This window comes from Trachypithecus francoisi, unplaced genomic scaffold, assembly GCF_009764315.1.
Source record: "Trachypithecus francoisi isolate TF-2019V2 unplaced genomic scaffold, Tfra_2.0 Lachesis_group14, whole genome shotgun sequence".
Classification (NCBI taxonomy): Eukaryota; Metazoa; Chordata; class Mammalia; order Primates; family Cercopithecidae; genus Trachypithecus; species Trachypithecus francoisi.
Window position 1 is genome coordinate 40,266,553 of NW_022681459.1, and position 18,147 is coordinate 40,284,699.

At 49.3% G+C, this 18,147-nt stretch overlaps 1 protein-coding gene across 2 annotated transcripts in view; it reads left to right on the plus strand.

Moving 5' to 3' along the window:
* Positions 1 to 255: 255 nt before the first annotated feature.
* The window catches only part of KLHL22 (kelch like family member 22), a 53,290-nt gene continuing 35,398 nt past the window's right edge, over positions 256 to 18,147 (plus strand). Inside the window, exons 1-2 of one of the 2 annotated variants that reach the window (XM_033232861.1) lie at positions 256 to 376; positions 6,888 to 7,154. In XM_033232861.1, the coding sequence (XP_033088752.1) occupies positions 6,928 to 7,154 (227 nt within the window). In that variant the 5' untranslated portion in view covers positions 256 to 376; positions 6,888 to 6,927. Of the gene's footprint in view, positions 439 to 6,887; positions 7,155 to 18,147 lie in introns of both variants that reach the window. The other variant, XM_033232862.1, reaches the window with a different exon arrangement.

The window sequence follows — 18,147 nt, forward strand, 5'->3', positions numbered from 1 at the left end:
AAGGAAAGAGTCAGTGGGTTCAGAAGGCGCGACCCTCGGCAAATTCACTCATTCGTTGGTTCGGCCCCGCCAAGTGCCAGGTGCCGCGCTAGTGCGGGGACTCACTGAGCCTTGGCCCAGGTCGCTGCTGTCCTCCGCAGAACGCCGGAGGGTAGCCGCCCCCCATCTCCCCGCCACAAGGGCGCCCCGCGCTGCCACCCAGCCCGGCCAGGCACCCCGGGGCCCGAGTCCAGCCCGCCCGGCGCCTGCGCGGCGCGCCCACGTGACGGCCGAGGGCCCCGCCCCGCCGGCGCCGCTCGCCCCGCCTTCGCCTCCCGCCTCCCGCCTCCCGCCTCCCTCCTGCTGCGAGCGCGGCCTCGGCTGGCGGCGGCACCAGGTCAGCTGCGAGGCGTGGGCCGGGCGGGTCGGGCGGCGGCGAACGCGGGGGGCTGGCGGCAAGCAGGCATCGCTGGGCCGGGGGCAAGCTAGCGGCGCGGAATCCGAGGGGCGCGGGGGCGGGCGCGGGCCGGGGGCGCGGGGGCGGCGACCTGAGGAGAGCCCGCGGCCTGACGTGGCGGGGACGCGGCCGGCGGGATCCCGGGGCGCGTAGAGGCCGGGATCTGGCGCTCGGCCGGGGGCCAGGGTGCGAGGCCTCCTCAGCGCGGCTGCGGGCGGGCCCTGTTGCTTGCGGCGGGTCCGAGGGCGGCCTTCCTGGCCGCGACCCTCTGCGCTGGAGCGGGCGGCCTTGCAACAGGCGGGCGACTTGGGGCCGGCCTGACGAGCCTCAGTTCCCTCAGTCGGGCCCGGGGACTGCAGCCGTAGGAGCCCAGCCCCGCCAGCTCGCCGGGTTTCCTGAGAGGAGCCGGAGATCGCGCTGTCAGTGCAAAATCACCAGAGCGCGAAGCGTCGGCTGCCAGTTCTGACCATTTTAGATCCGCTGCGGGCAGAGCCGAGTGGATCTGGGGCGGGTAGCGGGGCACCGCCACCTTCCGCCTGGGCTCCTCCCTGGGCGCCCTCGCTCCGGCCCTCCGCGGGGTCGGGCCTGGGTGCGCCGAGTGCCTCCAAGTCGGCTCCCTGGGAGGTTCGTCCAGAGCGCACCCTTTGGAATGCTCCCCCGCTGGGAATCAGGACCCACTCCCTCTCTACCCCAGCCGCCCCCTTTGCCTTTGTGGCCGACCTTGCTTCATGCTGCCAAGGATTGAGTTTCTTTGAGGGGATACTGCTCGTTCGGGGGCCCTACAGAGGACTGAGGATACCTACTCAGTAAAATGGTAACGAATTGAAAGTTCCTCTAAAATGATTTTGACTCTGCCATCCATCACTTCATAAAAATTCATCTTATATCCTTCAGTTTGTACCTGTGTGGCACATTAAGCTTCCTTTCTGCTCCCCACTAAAACTTCGAACAGCACAAAACAGAGGGAACTTGGCTTGTGATGACTAGAATTGGGGATATGAGACTGGCGAAGAGCTTCAGGCTAGAGTAGCCATGTGTCAAATGAAAATGGGGCCCGGGGGCGGGCGTGGTGGCTCCTGCCTGTAATCCCAGCACTTTGGGAGGCCCGGGTGGGTGGAAAACTTGAGGTCAGGAGTTAAAGAGTCCAGCCTGGCCAACATGGTGAAACCCCGTCTCTACTAAAAATACAAAAATTAGCTGGGTGTGGTGGCGCGCGCCTGTAATCCCAGCTACTCGGGAGGCTGAGGTAGGAGAATCGCTTGAACCCAGGAGATGAAGGCTGCAGTGAGCCAAGCCCCTACCACTGCGCTCCAGCCTACACCATGTAGTGAAACCCCTTCTCTACAAAGAAAATTTGAAAAATTAGCCGGGCGTAGTGGTGAGCTCCTGTTGTTCCAGCTACTGAGGAAGCTGAGATGGGAGGACCACTTGAACCTGGGAGCTTGAGGCTGCAGTGAACCTCAAGCTGTCTCACCCCAGATAGCCAGGACTACAGGTGTACGCCACTATGGCTTGTTAGTTTTTAAATTTTTTGTAGAGAAAAGGTCGTGCTATATTGCCCAGGGTGGTCTTGAACTCCACCTACCTGGACCTCCCAAGGCACTGGGATTACAGGCATGAGCCACCATGCCCAGCCTACTTTGCACTTTTTTTTTTTTTTTGAGACAAAGTCTCGCTGTCGCCCAGGCTAGAGTGCAATGTCGCAATCTTGGCTCACTGCAACCTCTGCCTCCTGGGTTCAATCGATTCTCCTGCCTCAGCTTCCCCTTTCCTCAGCCTTTCGAGTAGCTGGGATAACAGGTGCGTGCCACCACACTCCGCTAATTTTTGTATTTTTTGTAGAGATGGGGTTTCACCGTGTTGGCCAGGCTGGTCTTGAACTCTTGACCTCAGGTGATCCTCCCACCTTGGCCTCCCAAAGTGCTGGGATTGCAGGTAGGAGCCACTGTGTCCAGCCTACTTTGCACATTGGTTTTTTTTGTTGTTGTTTGTTTTTTGTTTTTAAGACGGAGTCTCACACTGTCACGCAGGTTGGAGTGCAGTGGCGTGATTCTCCTGCCTCAGCCTCCCTAGTAATTGGGATTACAGGTGCCTGCCACCATGCCCGGCTAATTTTTTGTATTTTTAGTAGAGATGGGGTTTCACTATGTTAACCAGGCTAGTCTTGAACTCCTGACCTTGTGATCCGCCCACCTCAGCCTCCCAAAGTGCTGAGATTACAGGCGTGAGCCACCGCGCCTGGCCACTTTACATATTTTGACTGTTGCCTAACGTTCTGTCAAATCACTGTGCCATGACATCTGTTCTCCTGAGGGTAGACGTTTTGGTGATTTAAAACCGTATAGATGTGATTTTAAATGTTGCACTCTGTGCTGTGCTCCTTCACAGCAGAGAATTGATTCATTTTTTGGCACATCCCCCTTAGCCCCTAGCTACGTTTCTTAAATTGTACTTGGTAAATGTGCTTTGCCTGCCCATGGAAGATGTCTTTCTATTTTACGGTACTTGTTCTTGCAGTAGGTGTTTAGGGAGTAGCTGCCATTTATCCCTTCCCAAGAGAGCAGAGGCGCTACTGTGCTCATAGAAGGTGAGGATCCACCTAGGGGCTTGATGTCTGTTGGGGTAGTCAGTTGTGGAGGTCACCCTCAGAGAAGGAGGCCCTCTTGACTCTGTGGTGGTCATGGTGGTGATGAGGAAGCTGAGGCGTGGATATATGAGACAAGTGTCCAAAGTCTGTCATTAGCAAGTAGTGCAGCCAGCCATGGGGGCTTTTGAGATGTTTGTGAGATAAAGCCTCACCCCTTAAGAAGCCGGAATCTCCTTGTGGTGGGTAAATAGGCAGGTTTGGGCTGGGCGTGGTGGCTCACACCTGTAATCTCAGCCCTTTGGGAGGCCAAAAGCGGATGGATCACCTGAGGTCAGGAATGTGAGACCAGCCTGACCAACATGGTGAAACCACTCTGCTAAAAATTAGCTGGGCGTGGTGGCGCATGCCTGTAATCTCAGCTACTGGGGAGGCTGAGGCAGGAGAATCACTTGAACCTGAGAGGCAGAGGTTGCAGTGAGCCGAGATCACACTACTACACTCTAGCCTGGACGACAGAGCGAGACTCCGTCTAAAAAAAAAAAAGGCAGGTTTGAGTGGTGGGGCATATTTGTCATGTTCTTTGCACAATGATAGAGGGAGAAGTAATAGAGCTAGACCTTGACCAATATGGGACTATGAGAGACAGAATGGCCTAGATGGGTGACTAAAGGTGTTCAGAGGATAACAGGTATTCCTTTGGACAAAGGACTACTAATGGGGCTGAGTAGGTAAGGCTTGAAGGAGAGCAGCCTGGGGAGGATGAGGCAAGAGGTAGGGAAACTGGTTGGGGCATCATTGCTGTGGTCTGACCCAGAGTGGTGGCCCTGGAGGAGTAGAGGGTGGCTGTCTGAGATGGAGGAGAGGTGAAGGAATCAGAACTAGTGGGTTCATAGGGCACACGGGTCAGAAAGGAAAAATATCTTTAAGACAGTGAGGTTTTGAACATGGAAATGGTACCTATACCAATAAGAAAATTAGACAAGTTGTAGGGCTACTAGCTAGAATAAGCACTGAGCTGTAGGTGAAACTGGGAATGTGAACCCTTGGGAAAGAAGGGTGGGATTGAGCAGGGTGTGTGGGATGAAAGGGAGAGGTCAGAAAAGGGAGAATTATCATAGGGCAGAGTTTCCAGGCAAGAGAATCCTAAGTGAGAGGTGGTCATGGGGGATACACCTTGGTTCTGGCCATCTCTGGGGCCTTGGTGAGAAAGACGAGCCAGCCCAGGGAGGGGGAAAGGAATGGGTGGGTGGCTGGGTAGAGGTCCCAGGTCCTGCAGGCAGACTGAGGGGCAGGTACAGATAACTGAGTATGTTTGATGGGAAGCAGTAGAGTATCCAGGGGGTGGGGTGGGGGGGGTCACCCTAAGCCTCAGTAGTGAAGAGAGAGACCTCTTCTTTTTGGCAAGTTTTATATTAGCATCTATTTTTCATTTTTTCTTTTAAAGATATATAGTCATGTGCCACACAGTGACGTTTCAGTCAGTGACAGACCAGACCACATGAAGGATGGTGGTCCCATATTTTTACTGTACCTTGTCTATGTTTAGATACACAAATACTCACCATTGTGTTACAGTTGCCTATGGTATTCAGTACTGTGATATTGTGAAATATATATTTGGTCTTGTCTCATTTCTTGGCATACAACTTATAAAATCTTTGGACTTTCCAGAGTGATGCCTTTTTGTATGCTGGCCAGCATCCCCTAGGTAGCTTCAGGATGGAGGCTGGTCATAGGAAAGGCCAAGGCAGGATAAGAGGGTTGGGACTTTAAGCCTCACCTCTCAACCTCCGGAGAGGGGAGATGGGCTGAAGATTAAGTTCATCACCCATGGCCAGTGATTTAATCAGTCATGCTAACATAATGAAGCTTCCATAAAAATTCAAAATGACTGGGTTTGGAAAACTCTGGGATAGTTGAATACATGGAGGCTCCTAAAGCGTGATGTTCCTGGAGAGGGCCTGGAGGCTCTGCACCACTTCCCACATGCCTGGCCCCATGCATCTCTTCATCTGTATCCTTTGCAACCCTTTATAACAAACCAGTAGACATGAGTATTTTCCTGAGTTCTGTGAGTTGCTGTAACAAATTAATTAAACCCAAGAAGGGGGTCTTGGGAACCCCAATTTATAGCCTATTGGTCAGAAGCACAGGTGAAACAAGCTGGGAGACTGAGCCCTCAACCTGTGGGATTAGACACTGTCTCTAGGTAGATAGTGTTAGAGTTGAATTAGAATTAGAACACGGGTCCCCAACCTCAGGCCTCAGACCTGTATCAGTTTGTAGCTGATTAGGAACCAGGTGGCACAGCAGGAGGTGAGTGGAGGGGGATCCAGCATTACCACCTGAGCTCCATCTCCTGTCAGATCAGAGGTGGCATCAGATTCTCGTGGGAGCACAAACCCTATTGTGAACCGTGCATGTGAGGGATCCAGACCGTGTGCTCCATATGAGAATCTAACTAATGCCTGATAATCTGAGGTAGAACAGTTTCATCTCGAAACCATTCCCCAACCCCGTGGAAAAATTGTCTTCCACCAAACTGGTCCCTAGTGCCAAAAAGATTGGGGACTGCTGAATTAGAGGACACCCAGATGGTATCTGTGGCAGAATTGCTTGCTTGCTTGTTAATGGGGAAAACCCTCACACATTTGGTCACAGAAGTCTCCTGGGTTTGTTGTGGTATGAGAGGAGAGGAAAAACATGCTGTACAAGTATGTAGCCTAGGAGCAATTGGCTGTACCTTATGGCCTAGATGTGTAGTAGTCTCTACCATCTAGGTTTGTGTAGGTGTACCCTGTGATGTTCACACAATGAGGAAATTGCCTCCAGTGGTGCGTGTCTCAGAATGTATCCCCAACATTAAGTAAGGCATGACTGGAGGTAATTGGAGAATAAACATATTTTGGGGAGAGGAAAGTAGGATGAAGTGAGATGGAGAAGACAGATATTCACATCTTGTAGCTGACTGTGCTGTGCCTACAGAGCCTGCAGCTTGGCCATGCCTCGCAGTGTAGGACTGACCACTCCCTGACCCGAGCACCTGGCTAGCCACAGCCACTTTTGGTTGGTCCATGGTAAAAGTGCATTTGCAGTAGGTACGTTTTACTGGTTAGGTTTTAGAGGCTCCTATTCAAATCATTTTGCGGTTTTTGAGCATACTGACTCAATTGTTAGAAGGTAACCTTTAATTTAAAAGGCAATGCAGATGAATTTAAATGCATCAGGTTCAATCACAGTTACTGTGCTTGACTCTCAGAATCTCAGTAAAAGAAAGTAGGCCCTGGAAATGCCACCCCCTTGGCACCCACCTCCCAGACTCCTGGCTCTGTGTCTCCTGACCACAACTCCGGTCTTGCCATTTTTACACATCCATTACTGAGGAAGAACCCAATTTTGTTCATTCAATGGGAGGGAGGAAGAGCTTTTGAGAACCTGGTGTATGCTTATGTTTCATGTTCATTGTTTTACCAATTTTAGAATACCCCAATGGGGTGGGTGCTTTTATCTCTTTACAATTGGGGAACTTGAGGCTCAGGTTGGTCATGTTGTAAGTCCCCGTGGAGTGGGGCTCCAACCCAGGTCAGTCTGTTTCCCAAAACCCTTCTGTTTGACTTTGATGCTGAAGAAGATAAAATGCGATGAAGAGTCTTGGGCATGATGGCACCCAGATCATCAGGAAGAAGGCCATCAGGAAGTTGGACTAGAGGTGGGAGGGGAGAAGGAATTATGGATTTGGGAAAAGAGGGAAAACAGGTGAGCCTGAGGGAGGCACAGGAGCAAGGGGAGCAACAGAGGTGGCCAGTCTGTGTGTGGTAGGGCTGATGCTTGCCTGCTTACCCCCTGTCCCCTCTGTTTTGCCAGCTGACAGGCTGAAGTGGTAAGGGATCTTGCGGCTGTCAGGATGGCAGAGGAGCAGGAGTTCACCCAGCTCTGCAAGTTGCCTGCGCAGCCCTCCCACCCACACTGCGTGAACAACACCTACCGCAGCGCCCAGCACTCCCAGTCTCTGCTCCGAGGGCTGCTGGCTCTCCGGGACAGCGGGATCCTCTTCGATGTTGTGCTGGTGGTGGAGGGCAGACACATCGAGGCCCATCGCATCCTGCTGGCTGCGTCCTGTGATTACTTCAGGTGAGTTCACTAGAACTGTTTGTAAGAAGAATAACAAAGATAATCCTGGCTCTGCTAATAAAGGTACTGGCGGTGACTGCGGTTGGTCTTCTGCTCACCTCAGAGCCTCCCCTACTCCTTGTGGTTATGACTTAGTCAAAAGTATGAGAGACAGAAGGGGGTCTTAGAGTTCATTTTTCATTCAGCGATCCTGTCTCTTGGGCTTTGCCTTCCCTTCCCTTCCTTTTCCTTTTCTCTCTTTTCTCTTTTCTTTCCTCCTTTCTCTCCTCCCCTCCCTTCCCCTCCCCTCCCTTCCCATTCCTCCCCTCCCTGGTAATTATTGCTGTGTATGTATCACCTTCTGGCTCACATCTCTCATCCCTCAGGTGTTAGCCTCTGGCCCTTCCAGTGAGCTCTGTGGCCCCTCAGGGATTTCTTATGGCCTCCTTCGTGACCCCATCCCAGCACTTGGCACAGTGTGAGGAACCACTGGCTTATCTGTCTTTTCCACTGGGCGGGAATCTGTCTCTTATCCCTAGCGCCTAACGTGGTTTTCACATATTCAAGCAATACCCATGGCTTAAATGAATAAATTTATGTGCACAAATAGCAGATCAGTACACCATTTGCCCCATTGTCTGCACTGCTCTGCACTTGAGGAGGTGGGTGTCACCACACTTATTTCACATAGGTGGCATGAGCCTGAGAAGAACTGAGGGCCACTCATGGTCCCCAGCAAGGTTGTCATGGGACTCCAAGCCTGAGGTGTTCCATTCTAGCTCTGATTCTGTTCGATCATTTTGTCTTCAAGGCTTGGTTGTAGTTCTGTCTCTCCCTCTTTCTGTCTTTTTTTAATTAGGAACTATCAAGCAAAATATGTATGGTTTAAGTGCCTTCTGTCTCCAGAAGGAGTTTTGGAGAATGTGACCCAGTGGTGGCTTGGTGCAGATGTGCCGAGGAGCAGCAGAGTTCTTTCAGTTCACCAGGGAAATTCAACTGAGGCCTTTAATAAAGTTTAAGATAACATACAGGACAGTGGGTAGGGTGGGGGAGCTGAGGGCCCCCTGCAGGGGGCTTAGGACCTGTACAGGAGAGGATGGCCAGAGGCTGCAGAGCCTATGGGATCCCCTGGGCTCACCCTCTCAGCCCTTCTTGATTTAGTGCCATACCACTCTTTCTGAAAATGACGGTGTAGGCACTGCCTTTCCCTAACTTATCACAAACCTTATGTGGCTTTCCATGTCCTCCAGGAGCAATTTCTAGCCCTTTCCACAACCCCCCTTGGGTAAACCTCTTATGAGAGGTGTCCTGCTCTCTGGGATGATTATAATGCATCACTAACACTCCCTGCATCCCTCCACTTCCATTGGGAAGGGGAGCAGGAGAGTGGCAACTAGAGGCCAGGCACGGTGACTCACACCTGTAATCCCAGCACTTTGGGAGGCCGAGGCAGGTGGATCACTTGAGGCCAGGAGTTTGAGACTAGCCTGACCAACATGGTGAAACCCTGTCTCTACTAAAAAAAAAAAAGAAACCAAAAAACAAAAATTAGCTAGGTGTGGTGGTGGGCGCCTATAATCACAGCTACTTGGGAGGCTGAGGCAGGAGAATCGCTTGAACACGGGATGCGGAGGTTGCAGTGAGCCGAGATTGTGCCACTGCACTCCAGCCTGGGCGACAGAGCAAGACCCTGTTTCAAAAAAACAAAAAAGAGGCCGGGTGTGGTGGCTCACGCTTGTAATCCTAGCTCTCTGGGAGGCCAAGCGGGGGTGGATCACCTGAGATTAGGAGTTGGAGACCAGCCTGGCCAACACAGTAAAACCCCTTCTCTACTAAAAATACAAAAACTAGCGGGGCGTGGTGGCACATGCCTGTAATCCCAGCTACTTGGGAGGCTGAGGCAAGAGAATCGCTTGAACCCAGGAGGTGGAGGTTGCAGTGAGCTGAGAAAGAAGCCAGGCTCGGTGGCTCACTCCTGTAATTCCAGCACTTTGAGAGGCGGAGGAGGGCGGATCACCTGAGGTCAGGAGTTGGAGACCAGCCTGACCAACATGACAAAACCCCGTCTCTACTAAAAATACAAAATTAGCTGGGCGTGGTAGCACATACCTGTAATCCCAGCTACTCAGGAGGCTGAAACAGGAGAATTGCTTGAACCAGGAGGTGGAGGTTGCAGTGAGCCGAGATTGCGCCACTGCATTCCAGCCTGTTTCCCTTCCCAATGGAGTAGAGGGATTGGGGGGTTGTTAGTGATGCATTGTAGTCATCCTGGAGAGCAGGACACCTCTCATAAGAGGTTTACCCAAGGGGGGCTTTGGAAAGGGCTAGAAATTGCTCCTGGAGGACATGGAAAGTCACATAAGGTTTTTGATAAGTTAGGGAAAGGCAGTGCCTACACTGTCATTTTCAGAAAAAAAAGAAATAGACCATTCCCAAGTGTTAGCATGTTTATTATTTGTTTTAGTTATTTGTGAAATGTTAAAATGATAAAGGACTATTTTTTTCCCAGTATGACTGGTAAAGATGTGTAAGAGGCTTGTAATATTTGATATGGGCAAGGGTAGAGAGAAGGGCATTTGGGGGTGGGCTGGCCCATAGTTTAGGGTCCTGCAGTTGTACACCAGGTGTCTATGTAGCTGTCGTTCCCGTGGGATGATGTACCCGGTGCTGAGACATGGTGCAGGACAGAGCTGTTCTGTTCTGTGTTATTCAATGGAGCTACTTGCAAACTGGGCAGTGTGGTTTGTCTACTGATAGGTAGTGAAAAACCTCAGGACCTGGTGGAAGATGATCCCACTGTGAAGATCTGGAAGGATCTTGCTGTACTCTGGGAATTGAGCAAAGGGCAAAGGGAGAGGGAGGCTGACTCTCTTCTGTTTACTGCATTGTCTGAATTATTTTAAAAATAACAGAAATTGCTTTTTTTTTTTTTTGAGACGAAGTCTTACTCTGTCACCCAGGCTGGAGTGCAATGGTGCAATCTCGGCTCCCTGCAGCCTCTGCCTCCTGGGTTCAAACAGTTCTCCTGCCTCAGCCTCTCAAGTAGCTGGGACTACAGGCGTGCACCAACACGCCCAGTTAATGTTTTGTATTTTTAGTAGAGACAGGGTTTCACCATGTTGGCCGGGCTGATCTGGAACTCCTGACCTTGCAATTTGCCCTCCTGTGCTTCCCAGTGTGCTGGGATTACAGGTGTGAGCCACACCACACCCTGCCTTTTTGTTTGTTTGTTTGTTTTGCGATGGAGTCTCACCCTGTCCCCCAGGCTGTAGTGCAGTGGGGCTATCTCAGCTCACTGCAACCTCCACCTCCCGGGTTCAAGTGATTCTCCTGCCTCAGCCTCCTGAGTAGCTGGGATTACAGACATGCTCCATCAAACCCGGCTAATTTTTGTATTTTTAGTAGAGACGGGATTTCATCATGTTGGCCAGGCTGGTCTCCAACTCCTGACTTCAGGTGATCCGCCTGCCTTGGCCTCCCAAAGTGTTCGGATTACAGACGTGAGCCACCGTGCCCGGCCTCTTCTCTGCCTTTTCTGTCCTGTGGAATTTTTTCTTCTTTGGCCTGCCTGAAATTCTTCCTCTTCTGGAGAGCTTTCCCTAATTGACCCTCGCTGTTTCCTAGGTGGAGGAATCTCAGTTTTCCTGAAGGGCAGAGAGCTGTACTGCCCTGCTGCAGGAAGCCTCCTCTGCTCTTTCTATGTGCTCTGTATATGGTTTAGGAATTGGATGGCCAGACTGCATCTTCTTTTTTTGACTTTTGTTAATAACTTTTCATTGCACACTTATTTTGGCTCCCCTGACCCTACACCCACCTTGTATGCTTTAACCTTATATGCTTCTGAGGTGGTTTCTCCTCCCCTCCTGGACCCTTATAGTCTGAAGGGCCCAAGGGCTCTATCCTTTATATACAACCTCCACAGGTCACGTCGTCCCTCTCTTAGTTTTCATACCATCTGTGAATTATAAAAGACTGCTTTGCTGAACTCAATATCTGTTACTTGAGAAGTTTGGATACAGTTGATGATTTTTTAAAAAAATTAATAGCACTTTATCCCCAAAAGAGAGAGAAAGTTGTATTCCCCACAAAACACAAAGCCCAGATGTTTCCCAGGGTAGGTGTGCCTTTTACAAAAAGACTCCAATGCCATTTAAATTTTTTCAGAGCAGTTTCAGAAAAAGAAAAAAAAAATTTTTTTAATTAGCCGGGCATGATGGCATGGCCTGTAGTCCCAGCTACTTGAGAGGCTGAGGAGGGAGGACAGCTTGAGCTTTAGAGGTTGAGGCTGCAGTGAGCCATGATCACACCACTACACTCCAGCTTGGATGACAAAGTCAGAGACCTCTTTTCTCTTAAAAAAAAAAAAAAAAATGCTGAGCACAATGGCTGACACCTATAATCCCAGCGTTTTGGGAGGCCAAGGTGGGCAGATTGCTTGAGCCCAAGAGTTCGAGACCAACCTGGGCAATGTGACGAAACTCCATGTTTACAAAAAATACAAAAATTAGGGCTGGTCACGGTAGCTCACGCATGTAATCCCAGCACAATGGGAGCCCAAGGCCAGCAGATCACTTGAGGCCAGGAGTTAGACACCAGTGTGGCCAACATGGCAAAACCCCATCTCTACTAAAAATACAAAAATTAACTGGGCATAGTGGTGCACACCTTTAATTCTAGCTACCCAGGAGGGTGAGGCTTGAGAATCGCTTGAGCCCGGGAGGTGGAGGTTGCAGTGAGTTGAGATCGCACCACTGCACTCCAGACTGGATGAGAGAGTGAGATTCTGGCTCAATAAAAAAGAAACAAACAAGGCTGGGCATGGTGGCTCACACCTGTAATCCCAGCACTTTGGGAGGCTGAGGCGGGTGGATCACCTGAGGTCCAGAGTTGGAGACCAGCCCGGCCAACATGGCGAAACCCCATCCCTACTAAAAATACAAAAAATTAGGTTGTTGGCAAAGCCTGAGTCCTGTCCTCTCGCTCTCCTCCCCGGATAGCATGAGCTTCACCACTCGCTCCACTTTCTCCACCAACCACCGGTCCCTGGGCTCTGTCTCAGGCTCCCAGCTATGGTGCCTGGCCGGTCAGCAGTATGACCAGCGTCTATGCAGGCACCAAGGGCTCTGGTTTCTGGATCTTCATGTCCCACTCCACCAGCTTCCAGGGCAGCATGGGGTCTAGGGGCCTGGCTTCAGGGATGGCTGGGGATCTGGCAGGAATGGGAGGCATCCATAATGAGAAGGCGACCATACAAAGCCTGAATGACACCTGGCCTCCTACCTGGACAGAGCGAGGAGCCTGGAGACCAAGAACCGGAAGCTGGAGAGCAAAATCCAGGAGCACTTGGAGAAGAAGGGACCCAGGTCAGAGACTGGAGGCATTACTTCAAGACCATTGAGGGCTCAGATCTTTGCAAATACTGTGGACAACACCCATATCATTCTGTAGATTGACAATGCCCGTCTTGCTGCTGATGACTTTAGAGTCAAGTATGAGACAGAGTTGGCCATGCACTAGTCTGTGGAGAGTGACATACATGGGCTTCACAAGGTCATTGATGACACCAATGTCCGTCAGCTGCAGCTGGAGACAGGGATCGAGGCTCTCAAGGAGGAGCTGCTCTTCATGAAGAACCATGAAGAGGAAGTAAAAGGCCTACAAACCCAGATTGCCAGTTCTGGGTTGACTGTGGAGGTAGATGCCCCCAAATCTCAGGACCTCGCCAAGATCATGGCAGACATCCAGGCTTAATATGACGAGCTGGCTTGGAAGAAATGAGAGGAGCTGGACAAGTACTGGTCTCAGCAGATTAAGGAGAGCACCACAGTGGTCACCACGCAGTCCACTGAGGTTGGAGCTGCTGAGGTGACAATCACGGAGCCGAGACGTACATCCAGTCCTTGGAGATGGACCTGGACTCTATGAGAAATCTGAAGGCCAGCTTGGAGAACAGCCTGAGGGAGGTGGAGGCCTGCTATGCCCTGCAGATGGAGCAGCTCAGCAGGATCCTGCTGCACCTGGAGTCAGAGGTGGCACAGACCCCAGCAGAGGGACAGCGCCAGGCCCAGGAGTACGAGGCCCTGGTGAACATTAAGGTCAAGCTGGAGGCTGAGATCGCCACCTACCACTGCCTGCTGGAAGATGGTGAGGACTTCAATCTTGGTGATGCCTTGGACAGCAGAAACTCCATGCAAACCATCCAAAAGACCACCACCCTTCTGATAGTGGATAGCAAAGTGGTGTTTGAGACCAACGACACCAAAGTTCTGAGAGACATTAAGCCACCAGAAGCAGGATATCCTTTGGGGAGCAGGAGGCCAATAAAAAGCTCAGAGGTCAAAAAAAAAAAAAATACAAAAACTAGCCAGGTGTCGTGGCACATACCTGTAATCCCAGCTACTTGGGAGGCTGAGGCAGAAGTAACACTTGAACCTGGGAGGCGGAAGTTGCAGTGAGCTGAGATCGCACCACTGCACACCAGCCTGGGCGACAGAGTGAGACTCCGTCTCAAAAAAAGAAAGAAAGAAACCAAACCAAACAAAACATAAATTAGCCAGGCACGCCTGTAGTCTCAGCTTCTGGGGAAGCTGAGATGGGAGGATTGCTTAAACCTGGGGAGGTCGAGGCTATAGTGAGCCATGATTGTGAGTGTGCCACTGCACTCCAACCTGGGTGACCCAGCGAGACCTTGTCTCAAAAAAAAAAAAAAAATTTGGTTTAATGCTGGGGAATCTTACTAGTTACATGCCAGGGAATCATGGCATTCATCAATTCATGGCAACCCAACATATCTACACACATGTCTATATAGTGTATCTGCAGACATGGTGAGCAGGCATGTGATAACATTCAGCATCCATTCTCACAGTTAAAAGTTTTTTGAGCAGGATGTGGTGGCTCAAACCTATAGTCCCAGCTACTTGGGAGAGTAGGCCAGAGGATTGCTTGAGCCCAGGAGTTCTGGGCTGCAGTGTGCCATGCCAATAGGGTATCCACACTAAATTTGGCGTCAGTATGGTGACCTTCCTGGAGCAGTGTTGCCTAAAGTGGGCTGAACTGGCCCAGGATGGAAATGGACCAGGTCGAAACTCCCATGCTGATGAGTATTGGGATCATGTCACTGCACTGCAGCCTGGACAACCATAGCAAGGATCCATCTCTCATGAACAAACAAAGACCAAAGAACTTTTTGGGCTGGGCAGGGTGCCTCAAACCTATAAACCCAGCACTTTGTGGGGGCTGAGGTGGGCAGATCAGTTCAGTCCTGGTGTTTGAGATTAGCCTAGGCAACATGGCAAAACCCTATCTCTACAAAAAATACAAAAATTAGCTGGGCATGGTGGCGCACACCTGTAGTCCCCACTACTTGGGAGGCTGAGGTGAGAGGATTGCTTGAACCTGGAGGTCAAGGCTGCAGCGAGCCAAGCCAAGATGGTGCTACTACAGTCCAGCTTGAGCGACAGAGTGAGACTCCGTTTCCAAAAGAAAAAAAAAATTTTTTTTTTTTCAAATGATTCTTGTTCAAGTTCAAGTTCAAGTGATTCTCCCACCTCAGCTTCCTGAGTAGCTGTGAGTACAGGTGCGTGCCACCACACTCGGCTAATTTTTGTATTTTTTGATAGAGACAGGGTTTCACCATGTTGGCCAGGCTGGTCTCAAACTCCTGACGTCAAGTGGTCCACCCACCTTGGCCTCCCAAAGTGCTGGGATTATAGGCATGAGCCACCGCACCCAGTCTATTTTTATGTATTATTATTTTTTAGACTAGTCAAGTGCGGTAGTGAGAAGAGGGGACAGAGAAGAATAAGGAGTTTGATCTGTTACTGACTATGAACAACCAACTGAGATAACTCAACTACCTTTGGACCAGCCAAACGTCTTAAAAAAATGTTTGGTGTAAATTCATTAAACCACAGAACCCACCCAAAACTCAAGAATATTTTTGAGGCTAATTATATTTTTTATCCTAGTACGAGTCTTTATACTTTTTTGGGGGGCATATTAAAGTATTGAAGAGGAGGCACCGACCCAGATCCCATGGGATGTAAGATCCTATGTGGCATGTGTACAGTATTTCTCATGTTGGAACCTTTGAATTCTAAAATACACTTGACTTAAAGAGTTTGGACAAGGGATCGAGGACCTGAACAAGCTGACCCAGGAAATATTTTTCTCCCCCATCTCACACCAGAGGCAGCACACTGGTTTGCCATTCTGTACCTCGTAGAGGTCCCGGGCACCAGCAGTAGAGATGGCCCTCATTCTCTGTGCTGTGGAGTGTTCTGTGCTGTCGATGTCCTCTGTTTATTTGGTCATTCCCCTGCTACTGGGTACTGGTGAACAGTTTTTTAAAAATTGTGGTTCTAAAAAAACAAACACAAATAACATTTATCATATAGTTCAGTAATGTTACGATTATTCATATTATTATGAAACAGATCTCCAGAACTTTTTAATCTTACAAATCTGAGACTCTATACTCACTAAACCACAACTCCCTTTTCTCCTTTACCCCCAGGCCCTGGCAGCTACCATTCGACTTTCAGTCTCTATGAATTAAACTATTCTAAGTACCTCATAAGTAGAATCACACAGCATTAGCCCTTTATCACTTGCTTATTTCATTTGGCATCATGTCCTTAAGGTTCATGTGTGTTATAACATGTGACATGATTTCCTTCATTTTGCAGGCTGAATAGTGTGCCATTTTATGGATATACCACATTTTGTTCGTCTATTCACCTATCAAGGGATACTTGGTTTGCTTCCATCTCTTGTCTATTACGTATAATGCTGCTATGAACATGGGTGTGCAAATATCTGAGACTCTGCTTTCAGTTCTTTTGGCTGTATCCCCAGAAGTGGAATTGCTGGCTCATTCTATTGATAATTTTCTGAGGAACATAGTAGTTGCACCACTTTTCATTCCTACCAACAGTGCACAAGGGTTATAGTTTCTCCACATCCTTGCTAAAGCTTGTTATTTTCTGTTTTTCTTGTTTGTTTTGTTTTTTGAGACAGGATTTTGGTCTGTCACCCCGGCTGGAGTTCGGGGGCACCATCATAGCTCCACCTCCTGGGCTCAAGCAATGCTTCTGAAGCCTCCCAAGTAGCTGGGACTATAGGCATGTACCACCATGCCTGGCCAGTTTTTTAAAAAATATATTTGTAGAGATAGAATCTTACTGTTTCCCAGGCTGGTCTCAAACTCCTGGGCTCAAACAATCCTTCCACCTCTCCCTCCCAAAGTGCTGGGATTATGGACATGAGATTATAGATGTGAACCACCATGCCCAGCCTACTTTTTGGTTTGTTTTGTTGTTTTTTGATAGTGGTCATCCTAATGGATAGGAGGTGTGGACAACTTTTTAAAATTTTTAAATCTTTATTTTGACATAATTCCTGACTTACAGAAAAGTAGTGATAAAATGATACACATTTGTGTCAGGCCACGCATGGTGGTGCATGCCTATAGTCCCAACTACTTGGGAGGCTGAGGCAGAAGCATCACTTAAGCCCAGGAGGTTGAGGCTGCAGTGAGCCAAAAATGAATTTTATTTTATTTTATTTTTTTTGAGACAGAGTCTCACTCTGTCACCCAGGCCGGAGTGCAGTGGCATCATCTCAGCTCACTGCAACCTCCACCTCCCAGGTTCAAGCGATTCTTGTGCCTCAGCCTCCCAAGTAGCTGGGATTACAGGTGTCTACCACCACACCCAGCTAATTTTTGCATTTTTACTAGAGACAGCGTTTCACCATGTGGGCCAACTTGGTCTCGAACTCCTGACCTCAGGTGATCCGCCCACCTCGGCCTCCCAAAGTGCTGGGATAAAGGCATGAGCCACCGCGCCTGGCCCCAAAAATGAATGTTTAAAGAATTAAGTGTGGGCCGGGCGCGGTGACTCAATCCCAGCACTTTGGGAGGCTGAGGCGAGTGGATCACCTGAGGTCGGGAGTTCAAGACTAGCCTGGCCAACATGCCTATAATCCCAGCTACTCGGGAGGCTGAGGTAGGAGAATCGCTTGAACCTGGGAGGCGGAGGTTGCAGTGAGCCAAAATCGTGCCATTGTACTCCAGCCTGGGCAACATGAGCAAAACTCTATCTCAGAAAAAAAAAAAAAAAAGACATTTGGTAAATTTTTTTGGTAAAAAAGAAAAACAATAAAAAGGAGTGACTATATATTTTATTTTTCTTTTGGGCTCTTTTTTCTCTCTGGTTTTTATTTTGAAATATTTAAATCCTATAGAAAAGTTGAAAGTTAAGTCTAGTGAACACCTGTACTCTTGGCTTCAATTCATCAGTTAACATTTTGCATATTCACTTCAGAGTAAGTTATAGATATCATGACAATTTATCTCTAAAAACTTCAGTTCACCCCTCTAAGGATGAGGAGATTCTTTGACATACCTATAATACTATCATAATATCAAAAATTTATAATTGAGTCATGTTCCATGGCGAGTGCTTTTAGTCCCAGCTACTTAGGAGGTTAAGGTGGGAGGATCACTTGAGCAAAGGAATTTAAGTCCAGCTTGAGCAACGTAGCAACCCTGTCTCTAAAAAAAAAAAATAAAAAATAAATATGTAATCATTCTATAATTTCATCTGATTCTGGGTCCATGTTCAAATTTTCCTGATTGTACCCAAAATGTCTTATATCTTCTTTCTCCTTCCTCCATTCATGATCCATGCAGTGAACTTTTTTTTTTTTAGGAGACAGAGTCTCATTTTGTTGCCTAGGCTGGTCAGTGGTGTCATGATAGCTCACTGCAGCCTCAAAATACTGGGCTCAAGCAATGCTCCCACGTCAGCATTTCAAATTGATGGGATTATGGATGCATGCCACCATGCCCAGCTAATTTTTTTTAAGATATGTCTTTCTGTGTTGCCCCATCTGGTCTTTTTTTTTTTTCCTTCTTTTTCTTTTTCTTTTAAGGCAGAATGTTGCTCTGTTGCCAAGGCTGAAGAGTAGTGGTGCTATTTCGGTTCACTGCAACCTCCACCTCCCAGGT